This window comes from Camelus ferus, unplaced genomic scaffold, assembly GCF_009834535.1.
Source record: "Camelus ferus isolate YT-003-E unplaced genomic scaffold, BCGSAC_Cfer_1.0 contig3059, whole genome shotgun sequence".
Classification (NCBI taxonomy): domain Eukaryota; kingdom Metazoa; phylum Chordata; class Mammalia; order Artiodactyla; family Camelidae; genus Camelus; species Camelus ferus.
Window position 1 is genome coordinate 1 of NW_022588468.1, and position 13,680 is coordinate 13,680.

The 13,680-nt window shown below is 58.3% G+C and overlaps 1 protein-coding gene across 1 annotated transcript; it reads left to right on the forward strand.

Moving 5' to 3' along the window:
• Positions 1–1,312: 1,312 nt before the first annotated feature.
• LOC116662536 (disintegrin and metalloproteinase domain-containing protein 33-like) lies at positions 1,313–13,019 on the forward strand (the record flags this gene model as incomplete). The annotated part of the gene is given in 25 exon segments (XM_032476230.1): positions 1,313–1,468; positions 3,851–3,927; positions 5,583–5,623; positions 5,626–5,660; positions 5,852–5,928; positions 6,014–6,203; positions 6,437–6,502; positions 6,595–6,654; positions 6,804–6,919; positions 6,921–6,977; positions 7,068–7,137; positions 7,226–7,256; positions 7,259–7,303; positions 7,306–7,366; positions 7,878–8,055; positions 8,168–8,257; positions 8,446–8,641; positions 8,779–8,887; positions 8,970–9,168; positions 9,262–9,339; positions 9,422–9,530; positions 9,610–9,757; positions 11,038–11,129; positions 11,320–11,372; positions 11,654–13,019. Coding segments are annotated over 25 exon segments (2,379 nt in total), but the record flags the coding sequence as incomplete, so codon positions are not given.
• Positions 13,020–13,680: the final 661 nt, after the last annotated feature.

Sequence of the window (13,680 nt, forward strand, 5' to 3'; positions counted from 1 at the left end):
TCCACTGCTCCCTCCTCTTCAGCCTGGGGTCAGGGGAGGATGACACTACCTGTGGGAGGAGTGGAGAGGGGCTTCGTGCTTCCTAACACCACACTGGCTCCCCCAGGTTCCACTCCCATCCACCTAGTCACAGCTCCACCTCTGCCTCCCTGTCCCTCATCAAGGTGCCAATGACCATCATGTGTGCACGCAGGACCAGGAGAACCCCCAACTCACACGTACACACAGGCACCCTTTCCCCTCTCCACCCTGGGAAACCTAGGACCAGCTAGACATGGTTCTCCACACCCAGTTAAGTCCTCTCTGGGTTGAGACCTCCCCTCCCTACACTGGTCCTTCAGCCTCCATTCCAAGGCCCTGCATCACCTCACCCCACCCCCCACCTACCTGATGGCAACTAGCTGACCCAATCAGGGAGGGCTTCATGGGAGAAGGGGACTTCCTGGATGCTCCTCCAGGTGATGGCATCTGGAGGAGGAGATGGGGAAGGAGAAAGGAGTTGGGGTGGCCTGGCTGGAGCTGAGCCACTTCTACAGGCAGCCATCTCAGCCTGGGCAGGACTGGGGCCAGGATTCGGTGGGGGTTGGGGAGCTGTGAGTTCTGGGGAGCTGAGCTTCCCCAGGGACTGACTGCCTGTGGGCTCAGGCCAGCCTGAGTTCTGATCCTGCAGGGCGGGAGTGGTGAGAGTTGCTGGGGCCCACGGGGGTTCTGGGATCACTCCGAGGGAGCATTCCAGGCACCCCCTGAGTAATGCTGGGCTTTGGTATTCCTCCTGGAGCCTCTTCCTTCAGCATACCTGGCTTGAAAGCACTCAAGTTGTCCCCCAAACAACTCCCTCCTTGAAGATTTGAGGAGGGGGCTTCTGGGCCAGGATCCCTGGAAACCCTGCCTTGAGCATGAAGCCCCCAAGGGGCGCTCTGGGCAAGATAGGCCTCCCAAGGCAACATCTGGCTATTGTTTTTCTCAGATGGTAGGGGAGACTCAGGCATCCATTTTTCATGGATTTCTCACCCTAAAGGCATCTGCTGCCCAGTCTAAAAATACCCAAAGCGGCCTCCCATTTCCCTTCCCCTCTGCACTGGAGGCCTTGGTCTCTTCCTTGTGATTTTTGACCCCAAATTCCCCTATAAAGTCAGTGGGGTTCCCAAGTTCCCAGCTGAACTGTTCCTCCCAGGCTCCTCTGTCTCTCTTCTGCCACCTCCCTGGTGGCTCCTCAGTTCCAAGGGTGCCCCATGGGTGGCCAACTTTCTCCAGGCTAAACCTTTGAGTATTGAAGATGGAGTCTCACATTCCTCCCTGCTGACATCCTGTAACTCTCTCTCTCTGTTGTCCCCAACTTCCCTATGTCCCTCAGGTCTCCTTCACCCTGTGCTCTGTCCTCACTTTAGGAAACACCTTTGGAGAGCCAGTCATCCCACACTGGGTCCTGGATGGACGTCCCTGGCACATAGTCACCCTGGAAGAGCTGGTCAGTGCCAGGTCACCCCTTCCTCTGCAGATGCCCAGGGTCTCTCGGCCCCTATGCCACTCCCCAAATTTCAGCCACTCCCCAAGTTTCAGCTTGGCAGTTTTCTTGGGGTCCCTAGATCCCCCAAGTCCTTCAGGCTCTCCCTGAAGCCTTGGCAGGTGGGGGTGAGAGCCATTGAGATGGAGAGAGCCTGAACACATGGAAGTCATTTTCCAGCTTCTTCTCCCCCACCTCCTCCTAACCCTCTCTTCCCAGAATTATTTGGGCCATCCCCACTCCATCAAGCAGAGGTGGGGCCAGAGCTTTTCAGGGAACTCTAAGAAAACACCAAAAATCTTCCTTTTGCAAAGTTTACTAGAACATGTGACTCTGTGGACTCACTGCTGTCCCCTCCAATCCTGCCATGGAGGGGCCTGAAACTTCAGCCTCACTGGCTCATGTGGGATCCACTTCTGCCCAGTAGCTGCTCTCCTAGTGCCCTCAGATGCAAGCAAGCCTGCCCCGTTTTGGTTCTCCTGGACACTCTGCCCCAGCCTCCTCCCAACGCCCACACATCACACACTTTCAGAGTCACCTTGCCCCCATCCATATGTGCCACACAGCTGTGCTGCAAACCAGAAGGCCAGCAGCCTTTGTATGCCCATTTCACAGAGGGGCAAACTGTAGCCCAGAGAGGTTGGAGAAACTGCCCAAGGTCACACAGCTCTGTAACCCAGAAGCCTGAGACCTACTAAGGTCTGGAAGACTTCAAACCATTGGCCAATGTCCCCTAAGTCTAGAGAGCCATCGTCATCCTGAGTTGTCAGGAAGGAGAGGACAGCCCACTGTCCAAGCCTGCAGGAAGGCAGACAAACCCTGCCCTGAAGGCTGGGACAACCCCCTCACCCCCACCAGGCCCAACAACTCCCAGCCTAGGTCCCTCACTGGGTCCCCCAAACCCTCGGGGCCCCTACTTAAGTGGTCCGCACAGCACTGGCTGGAGCTTTGAGATTGCTCTCTTGGATGTCACAGGTGGGGGGGAGGGGGCGCACGCTGAGGCCCCCTGACCATGGCCCTCCCTCTGCGCCTGGCCTTGGCTGTGACCAGGAGGGGAATGCCAGAGGGGCTTTGCTTTCCCCGCTTGCTGGCCCCTGTCCCTGTGAAGCCTGCCAAGCTGAAGACAGCAGACGGAGTGGCCCGGAGTCCCGTCCTGGAAGCAGGAAACACCCACATTTCAGGTTGGAGATGGACTGCATCGTGAGGGGCAGGGTCACCAAGAGGGCAAGAAGTGAGGACGGCAGTGGGTGCAGGGACCCAGAGAGGGTGCGGGCGGGTAGGGTGTGTAGCCTTCCGTCTGCGCTGCTGCCTTTCCTCAGTGCAAACCTTTTTCCAATTAAAACAAGTGGCATTCCAGCCACATGAGCTCATGCCTGGGGCCTTGGGGGACTTTTGGCTGGGGCAGGGGACTATCTGCTCCCCACCTGCAGAGGAAGGGTCTCCCCAAGACTCTGGGCCCCTTGGCCTGGGGCCCAGCCCAATACATTGTGGGATAAAAGGGGAGGGCCAACAGGGGTGGAGGCCAGCATTCCAAACACACAGCTGCTCTTCAGGAGGCTCCAGGCCTGCTCCAGCCCTGGGCCCCCAGCCAGGCTGAGTGGACAAGGGGCAGATGTGGTAATCCCTAAAGAGAGGAAGAAGCAAAGAGAGTAGAGGGAAGGAAGGGTGGGTGGGCAGGCCTAGGCCCAGGCCCAGGCCCGCCCTCCTGACCTCTAGCCGAGAAAGCCAGTGTTTTTCTCTCGGCCTGGGTTGCAGGTCAGTGTTTACTTCAGGGGCTTAATGAAGCTGGTGTGTGGTGAGCCTGCTAGAGGCATAGGAAAACTTGGGGTGCAGTTTATCAGAAGTGGAAGTGGAGGTACTAAGTCTGAGTTTTACAGGGAGTGGGGAGCAAGCATCAAGATATGGAAAGGAGAAGCGGTGAGGAGGCTGGAGCAGCAGCTGCCCCCTTCTCCCCTGTCTTGAGGACCCCCACCGTCTTCCCTGCATAGAGAAAGGCTTCTGGGCATGAAAGTGGAGGGAGGGCCACAGGAAGGGCCTAGTAACCTTGGGCAAGGCTTGGCACCTCTCTGAGACTTCTTGTCTCTCCAGGAGGGATGTGATGTGCACCTAGCAGGCTCTGTCAAATGGCTGCTGACAGGACAACGAACATTCCGAGTTTGGGAACATCTTTGCATTTTCTCACCCCACACTCATCCACACCCCCCAGGACAAGCAGGAGGCCTGCCACCCCATACCCCTGTGCTCCCCCCTAACTCCCTCACCAGCCAGCTCCATACCCCTCCTGCTCCCTGGCAGGCAAGAGGCCAAGATGCCTGCTCTCTCAGCCATGCATGCGTTCTTGTCCAGGTCTCGAAGCTAGAAGAAGGGCTGGTGGCCTTGGAGGTTGAAGGCCGGGAGCTCCTGCTCGAGCTGGAGAAGAACCAGTGAGTACCAGGTCTGGGATGGGGCTGGGAGCCAAGAATAGCTTCTGTCTCTGGGGAGGGATAGGTGCTGGGAGCAAGGACTGTCAGGAACCCTAGAGGGAGGCTGGATGGGACGAGGGCCCCAGAGGAGGAGGTGCAGGTGACAGGGAGAGTCATGCCAGCCCAGGACTGGCTCCCTTGAGACTGACATAGACTACTGAGGCTGGATCAGCCCTGCTGTGGGAACCTCTCTCATCCCAGCCCCAGGAGCATCTTGTCTGCTTCCTGCCAAGACTGAACGAGCATCACCTGGTGGGTGCTCACGGGGTGTGCTGAGTCAAAAGAGAATCCAGGATGGATTCCAAAAATAGGCGGGTGCTCCAGGCTGTGGGAATGGCAGGGACAGAGGTACAGTGGCTACTAACATCCAGGCACATTCAGGGGGCAGCAATTCGGCCTGCCTGGGGAGTCTCCACTGGAGGGAAGGGAGCAGGGGAAAAACAAATTTGGGGAGTCCTAGTAGGGCCGAATCACAGAAGGCCAATGTGGTGCTGAGTGTCTGGGATGGTGCAAAACCAAAGATTTTGAGCTGGTGAGTGAGCAGGCTGGGCTGGGCTGGGTGGGTGCATGTCTAAGACCATTTTCAACAGCTATCATTTATCAAGTGCTTGTTTCATTGCAGGCACTGTTCTAAGCACTTTACATGTTTTATCCTCCCCATGCACTGGGAACAGACAGGCTCCACCATGTTTAATCATAGTTTCTCTGGGATTCGATGTCCTTATGCATTAAATGGGGTGATTACATCACCTCCCTCCTAGGGTTGAGTGTATGCATGGAGTGCGGGAGCACAGCTGGAGAAAAGAGGAAAGACCGGCAAGTGCAGAAGCAGGCGTCACAAGATTTTAGGGCAGTCTGGGGGTAAAGAGGTCCAGGTGAGGTGGGGCAAGATTTTCTTTAGAGAGATTTACTTCCCATCTTGGTGGGAAGGATCCTGGTGAGATGGAGCCTGAAGATGGAATCATTATTTGAGTGGGGTCTGAAAAAGAGAGGAGGGGGATCCTTGCTCAGATAGGATGGGCCAGAAGTGGTGTAGATCCTGTTTTTTCTCTGGAAGCAGTGGGTGAGCATTGCTGAAGGACAGATGGGGAGATACATGGGATCTGGGGGCCTGGGGAGAAGATTTGAAGGCTCTTTGAGTGGGCGGGGGTGGCCTAGAGGGTTGTCCAGATGCCCAACAAGGGCGGGCAGCAACAGGGCCACCTAGGAAGTTCACCACACTTCTTGACTCCAAGTCCCACTTCTTGGCAGTGCCTCCTGACTCCTCGCCTCCTGCCCAGTCTCTCTCTAACACTCCTGACCTGTGGATCCAGCTGCCTGCCACAGGCCCACTGGGACCATCAACCTTCCCCTTGTTTCTACTCATCCCTGGTGTGTCCCACACTCCCACTTCCACATCTAAGCCATCACCGGGGCTCCTTCCCGCCCTTCATCTTGCTCCCCCAGCCCAAGATTTTTCTGAGCTGGAAAATGCATAGTCACTCCTTTCCCTTCCCTAAGAGACATTTTGGGTGCTTCACTCAGAGCTACTCAATTAGCATTCAGGGAGGAAGACCGAAGGGCATCCTTGAGGAGGCAAGGCTGGATTAGGTCATTTCTGCAACAACCCCTCCTAGCAGGCTGCTGGCCCCGGGATACACAGAAACCCACTACACACCAATGGGCAGCCAGTGGTGCTGGTCCCCAGCCGCACGGTGAGATACTTCCATGGGCTCTGAGAACTGGGTGAGGGGTGCGGGGATGCACCCCCTGAGGCCTCTGCACCACTTCCCCCATTCTCCTCCTGTTCCTAAAGAAAGCTGGATTCAGTCCCCCACCAGGCTCTCTCTTGCCCCTCCCACTTCAGACCTGGCTGAGATTTGGGGCCGGGTCCCTTGCTCTCCAGGATCATTGCCACTACCATGGGCGTGTGAGGGGCTTCCCTGACTCCTGGGTAGTCCTCAGCACCTGTTCTGGGATGAGGTGAGGAGTTCAGGAGGAGGGGGCTGGGCCTGGGGCTAGGGAAAGAGTTCCCTTATACCTGTCTCTGCACCCCTTTGCACCCTAGGGGCCTGATCATGCTCAGCAGCAATGCCAGCTATTATGTGCATCCCTGGCCAGCTGGGGACTCTGAGGACTTCTTGACCCACAAGATCTTCCGGATGGAGCAGCTGCTCAGCTGGAAAGGATCCTGTAGCCACAAGGACCCAGGGGACAAAGGGGACATGGCCAGACTTTCTCGTGCCACCCAAATCAGGGTCAGGGGCATGGGTAGGGTGGGAGTGGGCATGCAGTATCCACAGCCCTCTAAAATCAGAGACAGCAATGCACAGCCCCAGTTCAGGGCCTCCTGTCCTGACATTTTTATTTGGAGGCTGAAGAAACAAGTTCAAGAGAATTTTAACGTTAACTTTGTGCGTTCTGGGAACTGGGTTTGGTCAGGGCTCAAGCCCAGCAGCCTGCCACTCAGGGTCACCACTGCCACCCCCAGGAGAGGCGGGAGTCCCTCAGAAGTCCGAGATACCTGGAGCTGTACATAGTGGCTGACCACACCCTGGTGAGAGGAGCCCCAAGGGGGTTGGCCCGCCTGGATGTGGCCAGCTCAGCCCCTCACATCGCCCTTTCTCTGCCTTTCAAGTTCTTGACCAGCACCGGAACTTGAACCACACCAAACAACGTCTTCTGGAGGTCGCCAGCTATGTGGATCAGGTTGGGTCATTGGGGAGAGAGCCGTGGGTGACAGCGTGACAGGGACAAGCTTGGAGATGGGGAGAGGGGACGGAGGGAAGCAAAGAAGGGCGCTCCCACGGGCACCAAGGCAGATCACCCGTTTCAGCCTTGTCCCGCTGTGTCCACAGATTCTCAGGACTCTGGACATCCAGGTGGCGCTGACCGGTCTGGAAGTGTGGACCGAGCAGGACCGGAGCCGCGTCACGCCAGACGCGAACGCCACGCTCTGGGCTTTCCTGCAGTGGCCGGGGGCTGTGGGCGCGGCGGCCACACGACTCGGCGCGCTGCTCACGTGCGTTTCCTCTGCCCCCCCACTCTGTCCCCCCCCCTGCTCTTACTCCACTCCATCCTTGATCCGCTTCTCTCCTCCCCCAGTTTCCCATCTCCTTCCTGGTTGCTCCACCTTGTCTGGCGCCCGTCGAGGGCATGTGCCTCGAGGAGAGCTCTGGAGGCGTGAGCACGGTGAGCGCCACCCGGGACCGGAAGGGGAGGGGAGGTGCCGGGGAGGTGCGGTCCCCGCAGCCCGCGGTGATCATCTCACGTCTCCTAGGACCACTCGGAGCTCCCCATTGGCGCTGCAGCCACATGGCCCACGAGATAGGCCACAGCCTCGGTCTCAGCCACGACCCACGGCTGCTGCGGGGGAGGCGGCGGCGGAGCAGGGTGGCTGCGTCATGGCAGCGGCTACCGGGTACCGGCGCTCGAGGGAGAGGGGCTGAGGGAGGCCCCGCGGGGCCCAGGCTTCCTCAGCTGTATCTTTATGGGCGAAATGACTATCCCTCAGTTTCTTCTTCTGCAATATGGGGGTGATGATAATAGTACCCTCCTTGAGGTTTATGAGGCTTAAACGGAGGAAACTCAGGCAAAGTGGATTCTCACAAATATGGAAATTACTTTCGGAACAATGTTGCGAGGTGACTCCAACAGGGGGTAGGGGCGCTGGGTGGGGATTCGACTTCGGGTCCTGGGCTGCCGGATCTTGGCTTCACATCCTTCTGCCTCCGGCTCACTGCGTGATTTTACGCCAGTTTCTTACCCTCTCAGAGCTCCCCCTCTAGAGAATTAGACCACCCGTCGCTGGGGCGGAGTCCGCGCATCGGGCGGCTGTGTGGCTAAGCACTGGTGTGTAGGGGGGAGGGGATCCGAGGGAAGAGTTTGGCAGGGGTGGTCCCTGCATGCCCGACACCCTCCTCCCCCCGTAGGCATCCGTTCCCGCGAGTATTTAGCGCCTGCAGCCGCCGCCAGCTGCGCGCCTTCTTCCGAAAGGGGGGCGGCGCGTGCCTCTCCAACGCGCCGGACTTTGGGCTCCTGGTGCCGCTGGCGCGCTGCGGGAACGGCTTCGTGGAAGAGGGCGAGGAGTGTGACTGCGGCGCCGGCCAGGTCAGGTCCGAAGGTCTGGCCCTAGGGGACCAAGGCCGGCCCCCGCCCGCCCCTCCCCGGAGGTCTGGGCGCTGCACCCTCACCTGGTCCCTCCTCGCCTTTCCGGCTCCAGGAGTGCCCGGGCTCCTGCTGCCTTGCCCACAACTGCTCACTGCGTGCGGGGGCCCAGTGCACCCATGGGGACTGCTGCGCCCGCTGCCTGGTGAGGGCATAGAAGGCTCCGAGTGAGGGCTGGGGAAGTCTTGGCAGCTGGCTCTGCCCTGTGCGTGTGTTCGCGTGGACCTCGCTACCAGGCTCTCCCGTTTCCAATCAGCGCTCTCGGCGCGGGTCTCTAACTGTCCATTGTCTCTGTGCCTCGCCGCCCTCCCTCCACCCGGGGAACCTGCGCAGCTGAAGCCCGCGGGCGCGCCATGCCGCCGGGCTGCAGGCGACTGTGACCTCCCTGAATTCTGCACGGGCACCTCCCCCTATTGCCCCCCTGACATTTACCTACTGGACGGCACTCCCTGCGCCAGAGGCCGCGGCGCCTGCCGGGACGGCGAGTGTCCGACGCTCGAGCAGCAGTGCCAGCGGCTCTGGGGCCCTGGTGAGACCACGCGTGCGCTCCGCCCCCATCTTTGGGTCTGCGCGCTTTCGACTCCAGGGAAGGTGGGCGGGGGAACTGAGGCAGGCTGAGCGTGGTTCGGGTCTGGGCTGACCCCCAGTCCCGCCCATGCTTCTCAGGCTCCCGCCCAGCCCCGGATGCCTGTTTCCAGGTCTTGAACCCCGCAGGAGACGCCCACGGGAACTGTGGGCAGCACAGCGACGGCAGCTTCGTGCCTTGTGCTCAGAGGTGGGGAGCGGAGGGAGGCGAAGCTGGGGAAGCGGGTAGGGAGAAACTCCACGCCTTTTGACTACCCTCCACTTGTCCCCAGGGATGCACAGTGTGGGAAACTGCAGTGCCAGGGCGGGGAGCAGAGCGCACTGGTACCACACACGGTGCCGGTGGACTCCACCGTTCGCCTAGGCAGCCGCGAAGTGACCTGCAGGGGTGCCTTCGTGCTGCCTGGTGCCCAGCTGGACCTGCCTGATTTGGGCCTGGTAGAGTCAGGCACCCAATGTGGACCTCAGATGGTGAGCCCTGCCCATCCAACCCCTCGCTGCCACTTGAGTCCCCAGGCCCAAGGATCACGCCCCCTCACTGACAAGCGCACGCATTGCCCATAGGTGTGCCAGGACAGGCGCTGCCAGAACGCTACCTTCCGAGAGCTGGAGCTCTGCCTGATTGCTTGCCATGGCCACGGGGTGAGTGGCCCGAAAGTTGGCGGGGGTGAAGGCGGCTTGATGTTTCTGGTCTCATAGGACCCCACTTTTCTTTCCTCTGCAGGTTTGCAATAGTAACCATAATTGCCACTGTGCTCCAGGCTGGGCTCCGCCTTCCTGTGACAAGTCGGGGTTTGGTGGTAGTGTGGACAGTGGTCCAGTGCAGTCTGAAAGTGCGCCCCTGGGGGGGTCGGGAAGGGGGAGGGGCCGTGTGGTGCACCTCAGGACTCAGCCATACCCTGTCCTCCACAGCCCAAGACACCTTCATGCTGGCGGTGATCCTTAGCTTTCTGCTGCCTCTGCTCCTCGGGGCCAGCCTGGCCTGGTGCTGCTGCCGGCACCCAGGACCCTGTCTCCAGCAATGCCTCTGGGGTTCAAGGAGGGACCCTGTGTGCAGTGGGTAGGCACTGGGGACTTAGGTGGTTCCGGTCCCTCAGAGCTCTGCCTGGCCTGGGGCAGCCAGGGTGGGGTCCTCAGGTGCAGAGAGGCAGGCAGAGGCCATGGAAAGAAGCCTTAAGCAGAAGGCCTCAGTGGCCTCCCAGTCAAGCAAAGGTGTAGATCCCTGCAGGGCCCTCTACCCTCCCCCCACCCCCATTACTGTGGTTCCTCACCTCTTGTCCACGTCTCTTGTTTCTCCCACCAAGAGGCTGCCTCACCCTTGACTTTGCCCTGTTTTCCCACCAGCTCATAATGCAATTCTTGCTCCACTGTGCCCTTCAAGCCTCTCCAGCTTCTCTCTCATGAGCTCTCAGCCCGCTGCCACTTCCGCTGCCTTAATCTCGGATTTTACCCCCTCCAACTTCCCAAATGCTGGGCCCAGCACATCTTTCCATTCCATACCACTGGGCAGCTATGGTGCTGGCTGTGCTTGTGCCAAGGGCCTGCCCCTAACCCAGTTCTCCGTGACCTAGGATGGGGGTTATATGATACCAAGCATGGTCAGTCTAGGGCTGCCCCTTCACTGGGCGCTGTGCAAGGCAGGCCCCCTATGACCACATCCGATACAGCCTAGCCTTGGGAGTGTTCCTGGCAAGCTGAGGGAGAGGGCAAGGTTTGGGCTAGAGATGGGGGCAGAGGGCATCCCAGACAGGGGCAGGGCACCAGCCAGGTCCCAGGTGTGGGCAGAGACGTCCTTGACAAAGTGAGTGTTGATTGTGGGTCTGTGGGCAGAGGAGCAAGGTGGGCAGAACTTGGCATGTCAGCATGGGGGGCCTGCAGGAGGACAGTGACTGCATGTCATCACCAGGGTGGGGTCCTGAGGAGACTTTCGGAAGGGGCAAGGCCCTGGGAGATGGGGCGGGAGCAGCTGAGCATAGCTTGGCATCATTGAGGGCAGCAGGGCCACCCAACGGCAAGGAGCAGACACAGATGCCACGGCAGGAGGAAGTCCACCCCTCTCTGGGACTTGAGTGATGCTGACATCTGGAGGATGCTGAGGGTGGGGCCAGAGCTTGGGAGAAATGTCAGGGCTGGAGAGAGGAGGTGGCCCTGGAAAGCATGAGTCACAACTGGATCCTAGACCCTAAGGGCTCCTCTCAGGAGGAAGTAGGAAGGGAGCTGGAGAGAGTGACCTGGCACCCAGCTCGGGCTGGGGGTAAGCTGCCAGCTGCAGGGAAGAAGCCCCAGAACACCCTGCTCATGGTCACGGTCTCAGTCTCCTGCTGTCTATCCACTGCTCAGGCCCAAAGATCACCCATGCAGGGACTACCCTCTGGGCAGCATTCAGCCCACGGAGTTGGGCCTGACAGCCACTGGGGAGCCCCAGCCCCTGGGTGAGTGAAGCACGGTGGGAGATGGGGGAGAGGGGAAGGGATGGGCTCCTGTCTTCTGCCTCCTTCCAGATAGGCCCCCTCCTCTCCACTGAGCACCCAACCACCTTAAGCCCCTGTGCCCCACCCCTTGCCAGGGACTCCTGCCACCTGTGTTCACGGCACTCTTCCTCCACTTGTTGCTCCCCTTGAGAACTCTGCCAGAGCCCAGCAGCCACCTTGAGAAGCCTGTGCCCTGTGGCCAAGGTAGGTGGGGGCCTCCACCTCCCACTGCTTACCCATACCCCCCCCCCGTTGCCCCTCATGGTAGTCCCTCACTCTGAGGTTCTGAGCTTGCGTTATTCTGGAAATGAGCCCTCCAGGAGAAGCTGTCTAGATGCTGGAGGCCCCTGGGGCAGGGGAGGGAGAAGCTGCGACTCTTCTTGGGTCATCGGCTTTCACTGAGGGAGGACAGGGGTCCCTGCCACATGGCCTGCAGCCTGGGGTCCCAGCCCTCAGGGCATGACCCTTCCCCCCTTCATTCTCAGCAGGTCAAGTCCAAAAGCCCAGATCCTGTCTCTGGTGAAAGGTGACTCCTGAGATGAGAAGACTTAAGGACAGCTGCTCCAGGAACTCGGGTCCCCAGGGGCAGAGCCAGCCAGTCCGCTGACCTCCTGCACCTTCAGGCACCTACAACATTTCTTCCAAGTTACCTCTGCACCACCTACTCCAGGACCCTGGAGCCTCATCAGAATTTGCTCAGTGCCATCCCTGTTCTGCAGGGCTGCTAGGCCTGGCTAGGGCACACCCTCCAGCCCAAGCAAGAGTCCATCAGTCCCAGGAGCAAAGGTCTTGTAGTCACTGACCTCCTGTCACCGGGGGTGGCTGGGTCATGCTGGGAGCCTAGCCTGGACCCACAGCCTCTGTCCAGGTGTGGGTGTGCTGCATGCACTTTCTCCAGACCCAGCTCTGGAGGGCACTGACTGCTGGGCCAGAACTCCAGGGGCCCTGCACTTTAGACTGATCCACGTCCCCGGAGCCTGGGCCCTGAAAAAAACAAACAGAATCCTTGGGACCTTCCTTCCTGCCTCCTCCCCTGGTCTTTCCCCCCAGATGCTTCCTCAGTCCCACCTATTCCTAGTTGTCAGGTGAGGTTTCCAAGGAGCCTGGGGATCTGCTGAGGCCCCTTCCCTTTGGACATTAATCAGCTCCTCCTCCATTCCATGGGTGGGGACGAAGCAAGCCATTTTGGAAAGGACACCAAAGTAGAAATCAGAAGAAAGACATATTGCCCTGAGACCTATGAGTCTTTTCTGTCTTTAAATTCAAACCCATGGGGGCTTCTTGAGGGTGACGAGGGGTAGTGGCTGGTGGATGGAGCCCCAGATGACAGCCAGGCCCCAGATGTACCTGTGCATAGGATGGTGTTGCCCAGCTTGAATGATCCCTTTGCCCACCTCTCCTGTCTCGCTTGGACACTCGGAGAGGCCATTTATTCTCTCCCCTTGCTTCATGCAAGAGTTGCTGAGTGACATTCTACATCAGCCAGCTGTTGCTACATAAAAAAACCATCCCCAAACTTAGTAGCTTAGAACAATAACCAGTTCTGTGAATTGGCAAATTAGGTTGAACTCAGCTGGTGATTCAACTTGCTTCAGTCACTCATATGTTTGCAGTTAACTGCTGGTCACTAGGTGGGTCTGCTTCTGGGGTTGGCTGGCTGTTGGCTAGAGTGATGGGGACAAATGGGCTCTGTGTCTTTCATGTTCCAGTAGGTTAGCAAGGCCTGGTCACATAACAGCTGGGGAGCAATCTAAGAGAACACAACCAGAATTAGAGTGAGACAAATGAGGCATTTATCTTGGGCACAAAAAAAGTAATCAAGAGAAGTAATATATACATTTTTTGATGTTTCGTGTTCCTTTTTTTTTCATTAGTTTACAGTGTTGTGTCACTTTCTAAGATAAGTAATATTTTAACGTAGTATATTACAGATCAAAATTAATGCAAAAACCCACGATGAACAAACATTAAAATTTTAACTAAAGACAGGATCAACTACAGTGCCATGCCAAGCCACGCTGGAGCCTGAAAAGGAAAAGGAAACCAGTAATTGTGATCCTGGGGCCAGTGCCCCACTCACCTCCTCCTGCAGGAGAGTAAGTGGAAGCTTGCTGGGCTTCTTGAGAGTCCACGACTGGCACATTTTGCTTTGCTTCCATAACATTCTATTGGTCCAAGCAAGTCACCAGGCCAGCTCAGTTTCCAGGGGTTGGGAGATAAACTCCATCTCTGGAAGGGAGGAACAGCAAAATCATATTGCAGAGGGTGTGAAGAGTTGGGGGATCTTTGTAATTACCCACTGGCAGCAGAGGAGCAGCAGTGCCGAGGCTCTGGTGAGGCTCAGGCATGCTCTCGCTCTGCCAGCTCAAGGCACTGAATGAGATGGTTTGCTAAAGCCCCTGCCTATGTCTTCTGTGGGATTCTGACTTACAGAGACAACAGAGCGATGGCAAAGAGAGGTTAATGCCATCGAAGAAAGTTCTCTTCTATCGCTCACAGCTCCCTCTAGAGA